The 19,027-nt window shown below is 47.9% G+C and overlaps 1 protein-coding gene across 1 annotated transcript; it reads right to left on the bottom strand.

Annotated features, from left to right (window-relative positions):
- Nucleotides 1-8,592: 8,592 nt before the first annotated feature.
- Nucleotides 8,593-10,172, bottom strand: LOC135467161 (uncharacterized protein F54H12.2-like). The gene is made up of 2 exons (XM_064744927.1): nucleotides 9,003-10,172; nucleotides 8,593-8,865 (listed from the first exon to the last, which is right to left on the bottom strand). Exons 1-2 carry the CDS (start codon nucleotides 10,170-10,172, stop codon nucleotides 8,593-8,595), a joined length of 1,443 nt encoding a protein of 480 aa, XP_064600997.1.
- Nucleotides 10,173-19,027: the final 8,855 nt, after the last annotated feature.

Here is a 19,027-nt window from a genome sequence, read left to right as displayed (position 1 = left end):
GGCATTCAGCTTAAGGGGATAGTGCAACAGTTGGTTGACCCGTATCAGTATAATGGCTCGGGCGGGACGGCTTACTTGCCTTCGGTAATGCGTCACAGTGAAGCGGCACTAGATAAAAGAGTGGTGGAAATCCGTTCTACAACAAAGTGGCACATTACATGTACTCTAAGGATTTCGTTGTTGTCATATGACTGAAAAATTGTACGACGTTAAACCCCATGCAAGCACTCACTCACTCACTCACTCACTCACTCACTCACTCACTCACTATATAAATCACATCCGTGTCATAAATAAAGATCCCTGCAGGTATGTAATATATACATAGATTCTATACAGGTTATAGAATCCAACGTTGTCTGGTTCATAACTGAACGTATTTTACAGTCTTGAAATCACATAATTATCAACTGCTCTGATTTAAATATAGTAAGGAATGAAGAAAAATGTCACGTCATTATTTTTTCAAAAGTCATTGGAAGGATCCAAAGTTGATCCCATTTATATTTCTTTGAAGTTTAGCAAATAAATAACTGAAATGAATAGCCTTGTTTCAGCCTTTTGTTATGTACGCAATGGTCATATATAACTTTATTATTTATCTTATTCTTTTCAGGAGATTCCGGGAACAGATCCACCTTTGGAAATGGAAATTGTTTCTTTACTTTTATCTATGTGCTCATCGAGCTAAGATGAAAATAGGGCGGATGAATTGGGAGTGATTCATCCACACGAGTAGTATAGAATGTGGGTTTGGGGTCTCCGTGGGGATCCATTTTTTGTGGTTTTGGGGATCTGTTTTTTTGTGGTGATGTGGTGGTGACGTCACACCTGCCAGCCCGAAGGGCTGGTAGGTGTGACGTCACCCCTCAGTTGTGGGTTTTTTCCACGGCGCGGGGCGTATGTGTATAGACGAGTGTGATATAGTGTACAGTATAACCGTATAACAGTATAGGGAAAAAAGAGCGAAAAAAAAAGAGGCAAAACGTCGGCTTGTAAAGTCGAGTGCGACAGCTCGAAAAGAGCTCCCGGGCGCCAAAACGGACCAATGGGTGAGCCGGATTTGCCCCAAAACTGCCCAATGGGGGGCCCGCAAAACGGACCAATCAGCGTGCGAGAAGAGGTTACGTAAGAAAAAACGAACCAATCAGCGTGTGGTGAATTTCCGCGTATCTCAGGTACAAAAAGACAGGTGCAGCAGTAGTAGATCACTTCACCCGAAGACACCGACCGACCGAGCGAGCGAGCGACCGAGTAAACAAGCAACGATGGATCAAGAGGATTTCGAGGTTAATATGGAGAAGAAGACGTTGGAGGGGAAGAAGACGGCGAAGCTATTTACCTGCGAGGTGTGCGATCGAGGATTTACCCGACGTGATAGCTGGCGACGTCATCACCAAACACAGCATGGCGATAAGGAGAAAAAGAAGAAGACGGAGAAGTATTTTTGCCGGGTGTGTGCCCAGCATTTTACCCTGCGGAATAACTGGCTCCGACACCAGCGGACGCATCACCAGCCCCAGACAAACAAAAGATTCACCTGTCCGACCTGTGACCGGACGTTTTTTCGCCGAGAACATTTGATCCGCCATCAACAGCGCCATGGCAACAAACGAGAACGTGTGTGGGATTGTGAAGACTGTGGGAAGTCTTTCTACCGGTTGTGGGATTGGCGGACCCATCAACGTGGGAAACACGGCTCGGTAAGTTCTTTTTTTATTATTTTATTTTATTTTTCTCCACCCCAAGCAGCAGGTTGAGTGACCTACTAACCCACGAAGACGCCGCTTGATTATGGAGGTTGAAAAGCCACTGTATTCCATGAATGGTCGGTTAGCTCAGTCGGCAGAGCGTTTGGCTAATGACGCGAATGTCACGGGTTCGAGCCTCATATCAGCCAGTCGAAATTTTTTCATTTTTGTTGGTGGGCATTGATTTTTTTTTTCATTTTCGTTTCTTTGCATACTATTTCGTTTTAAATAACGACGAGTATGTTGAATTTGGGGATAGTCTTTGAAGTCCAAATGTTGAATCATGTGCATGTATGAGTAGTTGCTTTCCGCGTTCAGCGTTGGTCATCTCAGACTTGGTGATAAAAAGGGTCCGTTTCCAAAAAAATCATGCGCACAAATGTACATGATTTGTTTGTTTCAGGCTGGGGATGAATTAGGGGGAGTAATTTGCTTCTTGAAAGTTAATTTTAAGACAGTAAGAGCTATCTCATGTTACATGTTTGTAACAGTATATGAAAAAAAGTATAAAAAAAACTTCTTTACTGGATCATATGCAATAAGACATGCTGCATTTCATTGCTGAAAATTACTATTCACAGCTGAGTTGTTTACCGTTATGTAAGCACTTGCGCTGTAGATGGTGTGTCGATAGGGTTTCCACTCCATGTAGGTGACATGTATAAGGGTGTACTCCCCAGCTCGCTGGCGCAGTGGCTGACGCAGTGGCTGGGTGACTGACTGGCAACAATGTATACAATGTATACAAGACGCAGCCGATCAAAACAAAAACCACGTGTCCAAACAAAAACCACGTGTCAAAACAAAGCACAGCTGACAGCGATATGTTTCCTGAACAATGGTGAACGGGAATACCTATCTGGATGGTTCCTATGTTTTATGTATTAAAAAAGGGACTGGGTCAGTGTGTCATGCTAGGGCTGCTATCTATCGGAATGGTTCCTATGTATTATGTATTAAAAAAATTTTTTTTAGCGGATTGACGCTTCATTTTAATTAGTAGATTACCGTATAAAGTAGTTGTCTATCGGTCACCTTCAGACGTTGTTGTTGTTTCCAATTAATTAATATTACGCTTCGGATTCGCTAGATTTCTTATTGAAATAACAGTAGTTTTAGTTCAGTATATTTAAGGATAGTTGTGTCTTTTAATAGTTTGTAACTCCAGTAAAGCTAGATAGAAAGCCTGAGTAGCTTAGAGGATATTTCCTTATGTATTTCGTAGTAGAAATCCACGAATGTGTGCGATGTCAAATGTATGTAAACAAGGGGGATAACTCCTGATGGAATACGCTTAGCAGGGGCGACTACTTTTGTTGGAATAATGGAAATAAGGGTTTCATTCCTGAAAATGACTATCCACAGCTGAGATCGTTAGATTTCTTATTGAAATAACAGTAGTTTTAGTTCAATATATTTAAGGATAGTTGTGTCTTTTAATAGTTTGTAACTCCAGTAAAGCTAGATAGAAAGCCTGAGTAGCTTAGAGGATATTTCCTTATGTATTTCGTAGTAGAAATCCACGAATGTGTGTGCGGTGTCAAATGTATGTAAACAAGGGGGCTAACTCCTGATGGAATACGCTTAGCAGGGGCGACTACTTTTGTTGGAATAATGGAAATAAGGGGTATAACTCTAAATGTCAAACGTCAATACGTGTCTGGAAAGAGTAATTTATAGTAACTTTCTTTATTTTTTGTTCCAAAACTGTATAGGGGTTTTGTAGAGTTATATATATATGATATCTATCGGAATGGCTCCTATGTATTATATGTATTATAAAATTTTTTAGCGGAACATATGTACATATGCACATATGTACAATAGTATGTATATAAAGTATGTCTAGGGTTTACTTGGGTTATAACGTCTACACCCTTCTATGTTACAGAGACCTGTTTCATCTACCACCACCACCACCACCACCACCGACGACAACAAACCCAGCACGAGTCAAGCTCAAGTGAGTTTAGCGGGGGATACCTCGCTGGGAGAAGAAAAGAAAAAACAAAAGAAAAAAAGTCCAACGAGCCAGTTCGAACCCGACCCAGTACAGCCTCACGAGGCTGTCTTGCCGAGCGGTGACAGTGACGTACGGGAGTTGTACCAGCGGCATTGGCGATCGATCAGGACGTATTTCCATCGCCACAAACCAATTCAAGACTGCTATAATTACCGACTGAGTGATCTCGGTGCTATCCCAGCCTATGTAGACGAGATTTACGAAGACCAGCCGACCGCTTTCACTATCAATTACAGTTTTGGATATATCCTCCGCCACAAAGAGACGGGTCAGGTGCGGTATTATTACCCGAGCACCAACAACACCCGAGTACTCGACGCACCGTACCGCGTGGCGAGTCGGGCTGACCTGCGAGGATTCCACACCCAGCATCTCCTCACCCAAGACCCGCTTACCTGGGCCCAAAAACAACGCCCCAATACGAAATGGACCGTCGACCTCATCACCAACGTGCTGTTTTTCGTCCACAAACTCCCGCATCAGCCTATCGGTAAAGGTGGGGTGACGTTACCCTCTTACCTGAAAGGAAACAAGGGGTTACACACGTTGGTGGGTGGAGCTCATGGTCCTTACAGGGACTATTTGTGTTTGTTTCGGTGTCTGGCCGTCCATCTAGACCAGGCCAACCCCAAAAACTGCGACGCCCAGGCTGAGGTGTATTACCGCAGGTATCTGGAGGAAATGGAGATGGAGCCGAGGTATTTCCGCGGAGTACCCCTCAGTGCGCTGGACACGGTGGAAAGCCTGTTTCAAGTGAACATTCAAGTCTACCACCTCATCCCCATGGACAGGTCGTACTCAGCACAACTCATTCACCGCAGTGCCGAGCGCTATTCTACACCTACCCTGCGGTTAAACCTGTACCAGCGGCATTTCAGCTATATCAAAGACATGGGACGTTATGCTCGATCTTTCACCTGCCAGGTGTGCCAGAAGAGTTTTCAGACACTGTGGGAGTTACGACGGCACGGTCAAACGTGCACCGACGCCATTCGACGAAAGTACCCGGGGGGTGTCTTCCGCAATCAGCCCACCATTTTCGAAACGTTGGCGGACATGGGGATCGAACTCCAGGACGGTGACGACGGCATCTTCCCGTACCGAGCGTGTTATGACTTTGAGGCGTACTTGGCTCCGGTGAACCCGGTGGACGATGCGGCGACTACCTCGACGGAATGGACGGCTCAACACATCCCCATGAGTGTCAGCGTCAACTCTAATGTACCGGATTACGACCAGCCCGTGTGTTTCATCTCCACAGGCGATCCCCAGGCACTCGTCGGGGATATGATGGCTTACCTCAACACCATCAGCGAGATCAGTAGCGCCTATCTCCACGAGCGTTATGCTTACATCCTGGACGCCTTAGACGAGCGGATCGATCCCGACGAGAAGAAACCGTCTTACACACGCCGAGTGCGGGACAGATTCGTGACCTATATGGACCAACTCCCCGTCCTCGGCTTTAACTCGGGTAACTATGACCTGAACTTAATCAAACAACAGCTTTACCCCCACCTGGTCCAGAGCGGTGATTTGGAGTATGTGATTAAGCGGAACAATAATCACATGGCCCTCGCCACACCGCAGCTGAAATTTCTGGACATTCGGAATTACCTGGCCCCGAATTACAGTTACGACAAGTGGGTGAAAGCTTACGACTGTCACGTGACCAAAGGGAAATTTTGTTACAGCTACATAGACTCCCTGGCCCGGCTGGAGGAAACCACACTGCCACCGCAGCATGCTTTCGACAATGATCTCACCCACCAGCCGTGCACGGACGCAGAGTACAAGACCTTACAGACGGTGTGGCGAGAGCACGGCATGCGGACCGTCAAAGACTTGCTGCGGTGGTATAATAACCTAGACGTCATTCCCTTCATGGAGGCTGCGGAGAAGATGTCGGTGTTCTACCGAACCATGCATGTGGATGTCTTCAAACACTGCATCAGCATACCAGGGCTTACCCTCCGCTACTTATTCCATGATTTACGCTCCGTGTTCACCCTCGTCGGTGAGAAAGACAAAGACATGCACGATTGCCTCAAGAAAAACATCGTGGGTGGGCCGAGTATCATTTTCCACCGCTACCACGAACGAGGTGTGACCCGTATACGGGGCGGAAAGCTGTGTCAGCGCATCGTGGGATTCGATGCCAACGCGCTGTACCTGTACTGCCTGGCGTCACCTATGCCGGCAGGTCACTGCGTCCGTTGGCGCCGTCAGGACGGGGGAGAGAAGTTCGTTCCCTCCGGCACAACCACCCGTCTGGCTGAAAAATGGCTGGACTGGAAGGCACAGCAGCTGGGGGTATCGATCCGTCACCGACTCAATCACACCGAGAAGCGGATCGGTGATCGACAACTCCCCGTAGACGGGTTCGCCTATATCGACGGACAGCCTACTGTGTTTCAATTCCACGGGTGTTATTTCCACTATCACGGCTGTCACCTGAATCACCCTCGCCCGGGAAAGGTGTGCTACAACGAGCGGCGGGGATTAACCCCCCAGGACTTACGGCAGGAGGTGGATGCGAACGACGCATACATTCGCTCCCAGGGGTATCCATTGGTAACGATATGGGAGTGCGAGTTCCACCGCCAACGCGCGACAAACCCAGCCTTACGGGACTTCCTACAACAGTACGGTTTACCCCCGTCACAGCGACAACCCAAGACACAAGCTCAGCTCATGGAGGCTGTCATTCAAGGTCAGTTGTTTGGATTTGTGGAATGTGACATCCACGTGCCGGACCACCTCAAAGCGGACTTTGCCGAATGCCCACCCATCTTTAAAAACACCGAGGTGAGTCGGGCTGATATAGGCCCCACCATGGCAGAGTTCGCGGCTGTGAATGACATCATGCCCACACCCAGGCGTATGCTGATCGGGAGCATGTTTGGTAAGCAAATTCTGCTAGCCACACCTCTGCTCCAATGGTATCTCGGTCGGGGATTGATCGTCACGCACGTCTACCAAGCGATGGAATACACACCGGAGCGAGCGTTCGAAGCCTTCGCAGACGCCGTCACCCAAGCTCGACGGGAGGGAGATGTCAACCCGACCAAAGCCCTGATCGGGGAGACCATGAAGCTGTTGGGGAATTCAGGTTATGGAAAAACAGTCACCAATCAAGACCGACACGTGGATGTCAAAATCTGTGATCTGGCAAAAACACGAAAATTACTGGCGAGTGTTCGGTGTCGAACCGTCGACCCCATCGACGAGACCACCTTTGAAGTGACGAGTAGCAAGAAGACCATTCGCTACAATCTCCCCTTGCAAATAGGGTGCATGGTCTACCAGTATGCCAAACTCCGCATGCTGGAATTTTATTACGATTTCATGGCTCGTTTTTTCGACAAGGCGGATTGGCAGTACTGTGAGATGGACACAGACTCTGCTTACATGGCTTGGTCCGACCCAGACTGGGAATCCCTCGTCAAACCCGAGCTGCGAGCCGTGTACGAGACCGAGCGGGATGCGTGGTTACCCCGTCGCGACCATTACGACCACGATAAGCGCACACCGGGGCTTTTCAAAGTCGAGTGGACCGGTGATGCTATCGTCAGTTTGTGTTCCAAGACTTATTATTGTTACGGCGGGGCATCCAACACCAAAGACAAACTCTCCTGCAAAGGTGTGAGCGCACGAGGTGTGGACAAGGCCGTGTACCTCTCTGTGTTGCGCAATCACCAAAGCGCGAGTGGTGTGAATCGGGGGATGCGGATGCGGGGCAATACGATGTACTCGTATACCCAACACAAAGACGCATTCACATACTTTTACGGAAAGCGAAAAGTGCTCCCCGACGGGTGAGCACCACCTATTTAGATCTGTAGAACAGTGCTATGGATACTCTACACACCCGGCTCCTGTGGTCTTGTGCTCTTGTGATACTTCCCACGGCCCTTTTCAGGGCCAACCAACTCTTCCCGAAAGAGTACTTTCTCAATCTAGGCACTAAAAAAAAAGAAAAAAAAAGAAACCCCACACCAGACACAGTCTTCCCATTTTTTTTTTAATTGTACAATTTTTTTCATGTGTTTTATCATTCGCAGTGGTACGTACGTGAAAAAGTTAAAAACGCCCAGCGGGGGGCGGCGGGCCGGCAGCCGTAATAGCCTGACACACTGACCCGACTTGCCGTACCTGGTACATAGTCATACATTGTTGCCGAGCGGCGCCTTGCCGGTATACGGCAGACGGCCTGGTAACAATGTATGACGCAACAATGTATGACGATGTAACAGGCGGTGACTGGGTCAGTGTGTCAGTGTGCTATAGCTGGCCTGCATGCTGTTGTGGTAGTCCTCATCATAATAAAGAAAAAAGTCAAACCACCACGGTATGTGAGTCTCATAGTCTCTTTTTTTTAATTTTATTCCATACTGTATGGGGTAACAGGTCGAACAGGGAAAACAAGAACGTGGAATGCATAACACATCGAACTGGGAAGAAAGAATGTTATTTGATGTATGTTTTACAGTCCATGGGTGTGGAAAAAAAACGAGGGATGGATCCCAAACTGACGATCCACCCAATCGAACACCCGTAAGTCATTATCGTAGGTCGTGCACGCTGTGTCCAACGTGTGTACAATAGCATCCGTGGGACGGCCTCGAGCTCGCTGGGTTAAGTAATACACACAATATTGACCGCACACGGTCGTGTCCAGACTCTGCAGCCGCCGATCGTTCCACGTCCAGTGGTGTGTTCCCCGGTTAAGCCAAGCGGTGATATCGGGGTAGAGGGGTGGGAGTCCGTAGGAATCAAAGTATTCGCCCCAGAGATGGGGTGGGTTGGACCACTGGTCTATGAAGACGGCGACCCAATGTCGTCCTGGGCGAAGACACGTGTCTGTGTTAATGATGCAGGCCCAGGGGGTCCAGGGGATCCTAGGGGTGGGGCGTGAGGGGTGTGAGGGGCGTGAGGGGTGTGAGGGGCGTGAGGGGAGTGAGGGGAGATGATCCCGAGGGTAGACCCCACCTCCTGCCCCCACCACAGCCCGGGTAAACACGTCTGTTTGTAGCACACGTCGCAATTGTACCGTGTCCATGTTGTTGTTTGTTGTTTTGGGCTGTTCAACTGGCGAAGTCACAGAGCACGTTTCGGCTTTGGTCTATTTCTATGATATTGCTGAATTCAGCGTAGCACACCACGTTAATGGTTTCCGGCAGTGGTTTGGCAAACCGCATCTCCAGGCGCAAATCCCCTTTTTGTACCAGGTTCAGTTGGTGGTCATCGTGGAGGCTAGGGGTCAAGTCGAAACAAAACAGCGTGTGACCTTCGGCGAATGTGGTGCGCTTGATATTGTTTCCCTCGTCGTGGAACGCTTTCCCCGTGTGGGTAAAGAGGTTCATGTACGTGCGGATGAAATTCTCGTTCTCAAAGTCGGGTGTCAGGGGCTTAGTTGGAATCTGACGACCGCCAACGTACAAGGCGACGAAGTTTGTGTAGTAGTGTCGGAAACGAAACGGGTTTTTAGTGTAGTCCCCGTCAAAAGCCTTGTTGCTCACACACCCCACCACTAAACGTGTCGGTAAGCTGCCCAGAAATAGGTTTTGTTCATTGATGAGGGTGTGACCTCTGGGGACAGAGAAATACTTGGTCAGCACGCGGCGGATTGGGTACTTGGCAGGAGCTTTGGCCAAGGCTTTCAAATGCCCCAGTTGCACACCGCTGGTGATTTTCACTTTGCGCACAAAGATCAAGACCTCCTCCAAGCGAGTCTTGTAGCCGGGAGCGGCTTCATCGGACATCAAAGCAAACGAATCCTTAGCCGGGGTGAGACGGATGCGGACCGTGACGTTGTTGAGCCGGTGTCGGTGTTGCAGGAACATGTCACAATGCAGGCGACCCAGCATGTCAACCGACCGACTTTCAGCCGTGCAGTTCAGCCGATCGACAAACCCGGCGTTGGTGTCAGTCATCGTGTCAAACTTTCCTGGGGTGTCCGCATACCACAAGGCAGCAGACAGCTGGCTCTTTTTAGCCTCTTTACCGTAAGACAACAATGTCTCCAAGTAAGCCCGGTATGGGTACATGTTGGTGGACGGCGTGATGAGTTTATCGTTCAGGGAGACGTCTACCTGTCGCCACATGGATTGTATCCACAGGTTAGTCGGAGCCACCTTCTTGTCAGCCGCCACAGCCGTCCCGTCCCCGTTGAGGATTTTTGCCTTCACGTACAGCATGGTGTTGGCCAAGTCCAAGTAAGTGTCTGCGTCAGCGTTGGTGATGACAAATTCTACAGGTCCCACATCACTCAGGCTGGCGATGGGGCTGTAAGCATCCCAGCGGCCTTCTCGAACGCTGGTGTCGGTCGGGGGTAAGGTCCACAAATCAAACTCACTGCTGACGGACGGGCAGCATTCGGGGTGGGGAAGAGCCATGGCTTGTGTATGTGCGCGTGCGCGTGTGTGTTTAGCTGAAAATATCCGGTGGATTCAGGGCATTCGATGTGGCTCGAGTTTTGATGTGTCTTCTTCTGGGCTTGACGGCACGTCTTTTAAGTCCCACGTGTCGGTGACGAGTGGGCGTGACGCGCGGTGTCTTCCGTTTTATAGGCTCACCCAGTAACCGCTGTCGGGCGTAGCGAGTAGCTTTGACCAGCAGCTGTTTTCCAGTCGCCAAACCGCGTCGTTTCAAAGCCTGTTGTGGTGACACGCCCCCACTCAGCACGTCCCCCACGACTTGCAGTCCGGTTCGTAACGCCGTTTTGCCCAGTGCTTTCACAGCCGGCGAGGTTAACAAGGGCTGTGGGAGGAGTTTGCTGAGACCACCCAGCAAACCGTGACCGCGCTGGACAGCCACACCCCGAAACACAGGTAACCCACCTCCGCCGGCTTGTTTGGTGTAATAGTCGATGTAAGCCTGCTGTGATGCCATTATTGCAAGGGTAAAGCACGCCGCTGTCGAAAGTGAAGTGTCACCACCACTTTACCGCGTTCAAATGCGACGGATCGACCCGTGTCGTCCCTAATATCAATGTCCACCGTCGAGAAATGTTTGGACTGCACGGGGATGTATTCCACGTGTTGGAAAGTCTTGGAGACGTGCTCCCCATACTGCCCTTCCGTGGTAACCGTCCGCAACAGCGGAGCCAACGTGTCCCCCACCACACGCGGTTCGATAATGTCTGTGTACACGTACAGCGTGGGTGTGCTGATCGTTAAATCCTCGGCACCGACATACATGAGGTCCGCCGGTCCCATGACCCATCCGCACGGTAAATTCATGAGTTGCATTAGCCGTGGGCTGAAACCAAGCCCCAGTGGTTTCTCAAACCGCACGCTGTATTTCCGCTGCATATCGTCGAACTCAAACGTTAAGTCCCCGGCGTGCTCCTGGAGATCGCGGATCTCTGTCTCGCTTAACAATTTGGTCAACCCCCAGGCCAGGTCTTTGGGTGTCGGGTAGTAGCCGGCTGGTAATATGAGCTTATGCGTACCGTGGTGCGAGTCTTTTGGGGGGTCTATGGTATACCACACTTCACCTGACCGCACGTTAAACCAGGTCCGGGGATACTGTATTTCGACCAGCCCACATTCCCAGTCACCTGTCAAATGGATGGGGCGGGGTAATTGGGTGGTGAAACGCGTCAAGGTATTGTTGGGGAAGTAGTCCAGCGAGCTGTTACTGGGTAGCGTCACGTAAAACATGGTGTGGGTGAGATGATCTCCCTCAGGTGGACTGATCGTTTTGTCCTCTGGTGCCTGTATTTAATTAATAGGGACTCCACCTGAGCGGGCGTATGATAGATGAAGCGGGCCGGAGTTCAGGTCGCTGGCCTCGTCGCGTCTTCTTGGGTCGCTTTGGTGTGGTGTGTGTGGTGTGTGTGGTGTGTGGTGTGTGTGTGGAACTAGAGGTGGTAGTGGAGGGCCTGGTTTTTTTTTATGTTGGCTGATCGGGGTTCTGGCGATCGGGGGATTCCCCAGCTCGGTCGGGGGATTCCCCAGCTCGGCGGGTGTGCTCATTTTTTCCCGCACCCAAGCCCGGTAGTGATCCCGGGGTATTGAGCGCTCGTGTGAGGGGCTAGGGGTGGTAGGGGCGGTAGGGGTGGTAGGGATGGTAGGGGTGGTAGGCTGGAGGGTTTGGGTCGGGGTGTCTAACATCGCCTTATCCGCCTCGCTCAAAAAACGACTGGCTGTGGATTTGGCCTGAGGTGGGATCGAACTCGGTCGCCGCCCGATTTGGTATTGATCTTGAAACGTTCGGTACCGTTGAAGGGTGTGGTGATATCGCTGTATTTTCTCCTCGTCCGAGAGAGTCCTGTCGTGGAGGATCGAGGCCATCTCTTGATCGAGCGTGTTGAGGGCTTTCACCGTACTGGGGACGGGGTATGGGGAGTTGGGGTGGGCTGGAGGTGGATGGGCTGAAGGTGAAGGTCGTGTGAGCGTCTCTAAGAGCCGTGGCTCGACCAAGGCCATTTTCTTGGCGTGCTGCATTACCTACCACCAGCTATAGCCTTACTAGTGACACCCTTAACGACACCGCCGACAACACCCCCGAGAACGGCTGGTACAATGGCTTTGGCGAGAAGGGGAGCGAGAAGCAGTGGCAGGAATCCACCACGTTGAACAATCCGTCCTTTCTTATGCAGGGGAACACTTTTCTTCACCAAAGTGCGAAGACCCGTCTTGTGTCGCTGTAACTTCACCTTCTGAGCCGGCGAGAGTGGGACGTTTCCATTTAACACATTCTTAGCACATTCACACAAGCACCGGAGTAATCCTGGATCGTTACCCCGCAGCACAGCCTGACGAATAGAGGGGGTGGCTCGCGCGAGTAGGGTTAATAAGGGACCGTAACGTTGGAGACGGTGTGACCTCATCACGGGTCGTCGTCGTGAGTGCAACTGAGGTGATAGACTGTGTGTTCAAAGTTTTATGATGACACACTGACACACCGACCTAGTCACCGCTCGTCGCAATAATACACTGTTTTACCAGTCCGTCAGCTGACACGTCAGCCAGCCCACCCACCAGCCTACCCACCAGCCAGCCAGCCAAAACAAACTGATGTGGTAGATTGTAGGTTCAAAGTTGGTGTTATGACTTGGGGAGATAGGCGTGTTGAATCTCCCCGGGGAAAATGTGGGTGCGAAGTCGCAGGTGATCGGGTGTGGTTTGCTTGAAATCCACCAGCAAATACCCGTGAGGTTCAGCCGTGGCATCTTCAAAGGCCTCGCGCACGTACTGTGTCCGCCCTGGAGCCATTTGTTTAGCGATCGTGGTAATTTGGTATACATCTCGCGGGTTTTTGAACAGCACCAAGTAGTGTGCGTTCAGACTGATGGTCCGATGGTCTTTGGTTTTGTTAAACAAATTCTGCACGATGTACACCACGCTGATATTGCGGTGGTGACTGCCTTTGGTGAAGAGTTTTGTCACGCGATCGTCGGCTTCAGCCATCAAATCATCCACGACGACTAACGTCCGCTCCCCCGGGTCGAAACTGGACGGGCTGGGCACACCTTCTTCAAACTGAACGTGAGATAACGTGGTGTACAATGGCTGCCACTCCCCGTAACACCAGACGATGCGTTGTGGGGGTGGATGAATGAGAGCTGGAGCGTGTTCCACTAACCGTTTCACAAACACAGACTTCCCAGATCCCGTCGGGCCGCTGACAATGCAGGTAAAGGGATGCTCCCATCGCGTGTCCATGGGTAGAACTAGCTCCGTCGGCGGTTTGGATCGTCGTACGGGTGGGGGTGGTGGATAGTGGGGGGGAGTGACGGCAGGTGATGGTGCCTGCGTTGCCTGCGTTGCCTGTGTTGCCTGTGTTGGCTGTGTTACCTGTGTTACCTGTGTTACCTGTGTTGTGTTAGGGGGTAGATAGACAGGTGTGGAAACGATGCTAGGTATTGGTGTGGTGGGGTGAGTAGGGGTGGGTGAGTTTACTCGGTCGCTCGCTCGCTCGGTCGGTCGGTGTCTTCGGGTGAAGTGATCTACTACTGCTGCACCTGTCTTTTTGTACCTGAGATACGCGGAAATTCACCACACGCTGATTGGTTCGTTTTTTCTTACGTAACCTCTTCTCGCACGCTGATTGGTCCGTTTTGCGGGCCCCCCATTGGGCGGTTTGGGGGCAAATCCGGCTCACCCATTGGTCCGTTTTGGCGCCCGGGAGCTCTTTTCGAGCTGTCGCACTCGACTTTACAAGCCGACGTTTTGCCTCTTTTTTTTTCGCTCTTTTTTCCCTATACTGTTATACGGTTATACTGTACACTATATCACACTCGTCTATACACATACGCCCCGCGCCGTGGAAAAAACCCACAACTGAGGGGTGACGTCACACCTACCAGCCCTTCGGGCTGGCAGGTGTGACGTCACCACCACATCACCACAAAAAAACAGATCCCCAAAACCACAAAAAATGGATCCCCACGGAGACCCCAAACCCACATTCTATACTACTCACACGATTAGCCGTCGTCATGAATACATTCGTCAACAATGCAATCTGAGAATTCGAAATATAAAAATTACTCTCCAAACTACTGTATAGTGGTTCGAGCGTTTATTGTGCAAAAGATAAGTGAGATATTCTGGAGTACGGCGTAAAACACTAATCAGATAAATAAATATAAATCAAAGAATTAATACAGGGAAGTGACCACTCGCCAGCCATTTAGCATATACTTATTTATTTATTTGATTGGTGTTTTACGCCATACTCAAGAATATTTCACTTATACGACGGCCGTCAGCATTATGGTGGCTGGAAACCGGGGGAGACCCACAACCATCCGCAGGTTGCTGGCAGACCTTCCCACGTACGGCCGGAGAGGAAGCCAGCATGAGCTGGCCTTGAACTTACAGCGAGCACATTGGTGAGAGACTCCTGGGTTATTATGCTGCGCTAGCGCGCTAACCAGCTGAGATTTAGCATATAAAGATTACTAGATAAGACTTTAAAAGAAAAGACAACACCAGAACAAATGGATATTACGTGGATCGTTAAAGCGTGGAGTTTAAAATGCAAATGGTTTTATTTTTGTGATGTTGTTCAAGGTAAGCAAATTCGCAGACATTGATAAAATCAAAAGCGCAGCCATGTTATTAACTAATCAAGCGCAAGTCATCTCCATAGCCGGCAAGTCTACGACTCGAGAATACTGGTATTTCCGCTTACGTCACCCAAACCCAGTTTTGCCATTTAATCATATGTATATGCATGGGGTGTGAGTGACGCGACATCGTGTTTCCTGTTGCTCAATCATAGTACATCTCAAGAAATCCAGATTAAAAGTTGATTTATAGGGTTACCAAGCATGTCAGACAAAAATGTCTCTGGTCGCTTAGGTCTATTCCAACCCCTCTTCTTAAAAACCTCAGCTTACATTATTTGTTGTCTTCTTTTCTTTTAAATAATTCTGCTCAAGCCAAGCAGGTCGTCCAAGTGTCTTGGACAATTGGCTGAGCCACCAGTCTTGGTTCTTGTTTTCTAACTGTAGCTCTTTACCACCGAAACAACGTGTTTGGAAAGGAAACTCATGCCGCATCCAATCATGCTACAGGACCCGTCTATTGACACGTCCCCGGTCTATTTGGACTGGTTACACAGGACTTGGGCTACCATACATTTTTATTACCGTACATTTACATGTGGTCTGAATGATAGTCTCGCGGGACTATGGTCCAGTTGGTTTCCACTTGAATGCGAAAATGATATGTGGTAAAGCATGAACCGTAAAGCATGAATCTTACGAAATCCCAGAAGAAGTGGCTTTGATAGAGATTTACAATACGGTTAGCTCACAGTTAACCGATGTTAAAAAGAGCTCTAGAAGAAGTGATATTTCACACTTGCCCCATGGACTCATAACATCTTATAATCAGCGCCAAATCTTTGGTGAGAAAAGGATAAAGACAGAGGCCCAGAAACAACAACAATAAGCGAATGTTCTCAATGGCGGTACATCATCTACAAAATGTAAGGCATCCTGCAATGGACAAAATTATCAATTCCATGACCTCTCTAGGCAGCCAAGGAACCATATGCAGGGCCACGCGCGAGGGTCCCGTTAGTCTTTGGTAATGATCCGTCTCCCACAATGATCAACCTCCCATTGCCCATTTTTTTACTTGATCAAACCATATAGGCCTAAAGCCTCTCTCTCTCTCTCTCTCTCTCTCTCTCTCTCTCTCTCTCTCTCTCTCTCTCTCTCTCTATATATATATATATATTTTAATCGTTATATATGATTGACATGAAAGGTTATAAGTGCTGTTGCATATGAGGGACGTTCACATAGATGGCTGAATCGCCCCAACGCTATTTATACCTAATACATATATTCAGTGTAAATAGCGTTCGGACGACTCTGCCACCTATGGCATTAATTAAGTTCAGACAGTCCCAAAACTTTCTGCCTACATCAGGCCCTGAGTATGGTGTTCATACTCAGGGCCGTGGAGATGTATTTGATGGGTAATTTTTGTCTTAATGTATTCACTACTGTTATATATGCCCCGCCATATGTACTTGACTGCCACCAAGCCGTGACACTGATTCTTGTCAATGATTTCACGTGGAAATAAGTGTAAATGCAAGAATATGCCCAGATTAACGTATATTTTATTATTTATTTATTTATTTGATTGGTGTTTTACGCCGTTCTCAAGAATATTTCACTTATACGACGGCAGCCAGCATTATGGTGGGTGGAAACCCACGACCATCCGCAGGTTGCTGCTGGTAGGCCTTCCCACTTACGACCGTATATTTTATTATTATTTATTACTTACTTTACCATCAAAGACATGAACAAATCAGAAAATAAACGCACACACTAACATCCCCCGAACAACCTGTCTAGAGATTGCTGATTCTTTTTTGGCATCTTTTGCCCGTCCAGTAATCTATCGCTTGGATCAGTGGTGTAAATCGGCATTTCTGAGTTTACCAAAGTTTAGACAAGACAAGGTGGGGTTCTTGCCAACCAGATAGTAAAAGAACGTCTTTCAGTGTACACCGCCTCCCCCACTCCCCACACCTTAAATTGCCTAAACCTGTGTGAACTCAACAAACCTCCTGAAATGTTGATTCTGTTTATACAGTGTCACCAGTATACGGTCAAATCGTCTAAGAAAGTTGATCAAATCGTTTAAGATTTGATCATTTTATTATATCCTCCAGAATATATTATCACATAATAGATGCTCATGTAGTGGAGTCCTCCTTGGTGGTATAATCTGCTTATTAGCAGGTGTTTAATAAAACCAGCATCGCTGATAGTGAGAATAAAATTCTTTTCCTTTGTTTTAAACTTATATGTATTTGTAAACACTTTTTCTTTATCAGTGTTAATGATATCAATGTCCTCAAATAGCTGATTGATTTAATGTTCTCAGGATACCAATTCCACATTTCTTTGCCAGACTTGGGGCGGGGGGGGGGGGGGGGCGGGGGTTGACAGTTACTTAATGATTTGGAAAGGACTACTATGTGTGATGATGCATCCTGGCCAGACGGGTCATGTGACTTGCAACAAATAAGCCAGGATATTTGGGGACTTGCTGAGAGTAGACCTAAATATCCCTTCGGCCGATCAGGTTCACACATCAAGCTTTGAGGTATGAAGCAGGTACACTTACTCACTATGCTTGATACCCTGGGGCTATAGTCTGTAGGCAAGGAGGGATGTAAATACGCACTATACAATAGTACACATTGAACCTTACCGCCTACATCTTCACAGGGAAGCGCTGCATTTCTCCGTTTACCTTTGTTGTAGATACAAAGTGCTTGATATATTGTACTTGGGCTCAGACACGTCTCGCTCACAGACAAAGCATGAGTATATTGTAAGGGGTCAATGATGATTCAAAACTGATATATTCAGTTTAATTGACCGCTTAGTTGCGGCGTACTCAAGAATATATCACTTATATGATGGCAGGTAGCTTTATGGTGGGAAGACACCGTGCAGAGTTTGGGAAAACCCATGACTTTCAACAGGTTGCTTGAAGATCTTACCATGTACCACCACAGAAGAAGCCTGCATGAGCTGGACTTGAATTTGTAGCTTTGGTGAAAGACTTCAGAGATCATTGTGCTGTTCTAGTAAGCTAACCACTAAGCCATGCAGATCCTTTGATGATTACTAAGCTGTCTGCATGAAATACTGGCGGAGAGTTCGACATAGAAGGCAGTGTAATATTACTGTACGATCCTTGTAAGCAATACTTTCCAAAGTGTGTGTATACATCTAGATTATATACCGGAACATGTTGAAGACACATAGCTGACGAACAACCAGTGGAACTATAGATTATTATTAAAGGTAAACTGCAGAAGGACACTGTTCTGATCAGAATACATCTTTATCACTTAAATATTATGGTTGTCAACACTTCTTTGACTATAATTTGGATTATATAAAAATTTCACCAACTTCTGTGCTCTGCGATTTCAAGGCGAGACCGTATACATGCTGCAGAGGTCTGATGAGCTGCGGCTGCGTGTTGCAGTAGTCATTTCCACGTTTTTCTCCACCCTCCTAGACCACACCAGCTCAGGCTGAATTAGCTATGGTGGCTATGTGTGTGACGGTTGAGCAAACTGTTACTCTGAAGGTAACCTTGGTTCCACTGATCATGCTACTGATGACAGAGAAATTTGCTACAACACAAAGTTTAATGTACTAACACTTGTCCATATGCACTGTGAAACACACATACAGATTGTTAATACACGGATTGGACTGATTTTGAAACTTGAGTTGCAGTTCCACACCAGAGAGCTATCTGTACACACAAATTTATCACAAATGACACAATATTTGGAGGAGTTATTGCATGGAAACCAAAACATAATGGACAGAACCTTGCAAAAGCTTGGGATAACAAGAAATGTACATGTTTTTGTGAAAGCATAACTTTTTTATTAATACATGTAGGCCCAATGTGCGTATTTCATCTAAGTGCTGAAGTTAAAAAATCAACCATCAAGGGTGATTTAAAAAAAAGGTTGATTTTAAAACCCCTGCTCTTTGATGAAAGACAGACAATCAACCCTGTTAGGTAATTCAATATCCTTGAATACTGTGTAAAACTTAGGTTTTAACTTAGATTTGGAATCAAGGCTACCAAAGAGCTTGCCAACAGGAGTGACAGTACTGAAGGCATGAATTTGGTAAGATACTACCATTAACATTTTGTTTTTACATTGATTCTAAAACACAATACACTGAGTCAGGAGTTTTGCAATTAACAGTATTTAGTATGCCAACAGC

The sequence above is a fragment of the Liolophura sinensis genome, chromosome 6 (genome assembly GCF_032854445.1).
Source record: "Liolophura sinensis isolate JHLJ2023 chromosome 6, CUHK_Ljap_v2, whole genome shotgun sequence".
Taxonomy (NCBI): domain Eukaryota; kingdom Metazoa; phylum Mollusca; class Polyplacophora; order Chitonida; family Chitonidae; genus Liolophura; species Liolophura sinensis.
The sequence above is the reverse complement of the archived record's forward strand: the minus strand, read 5'-3'. Positions and strand labels throughout refer to the sequence as shown.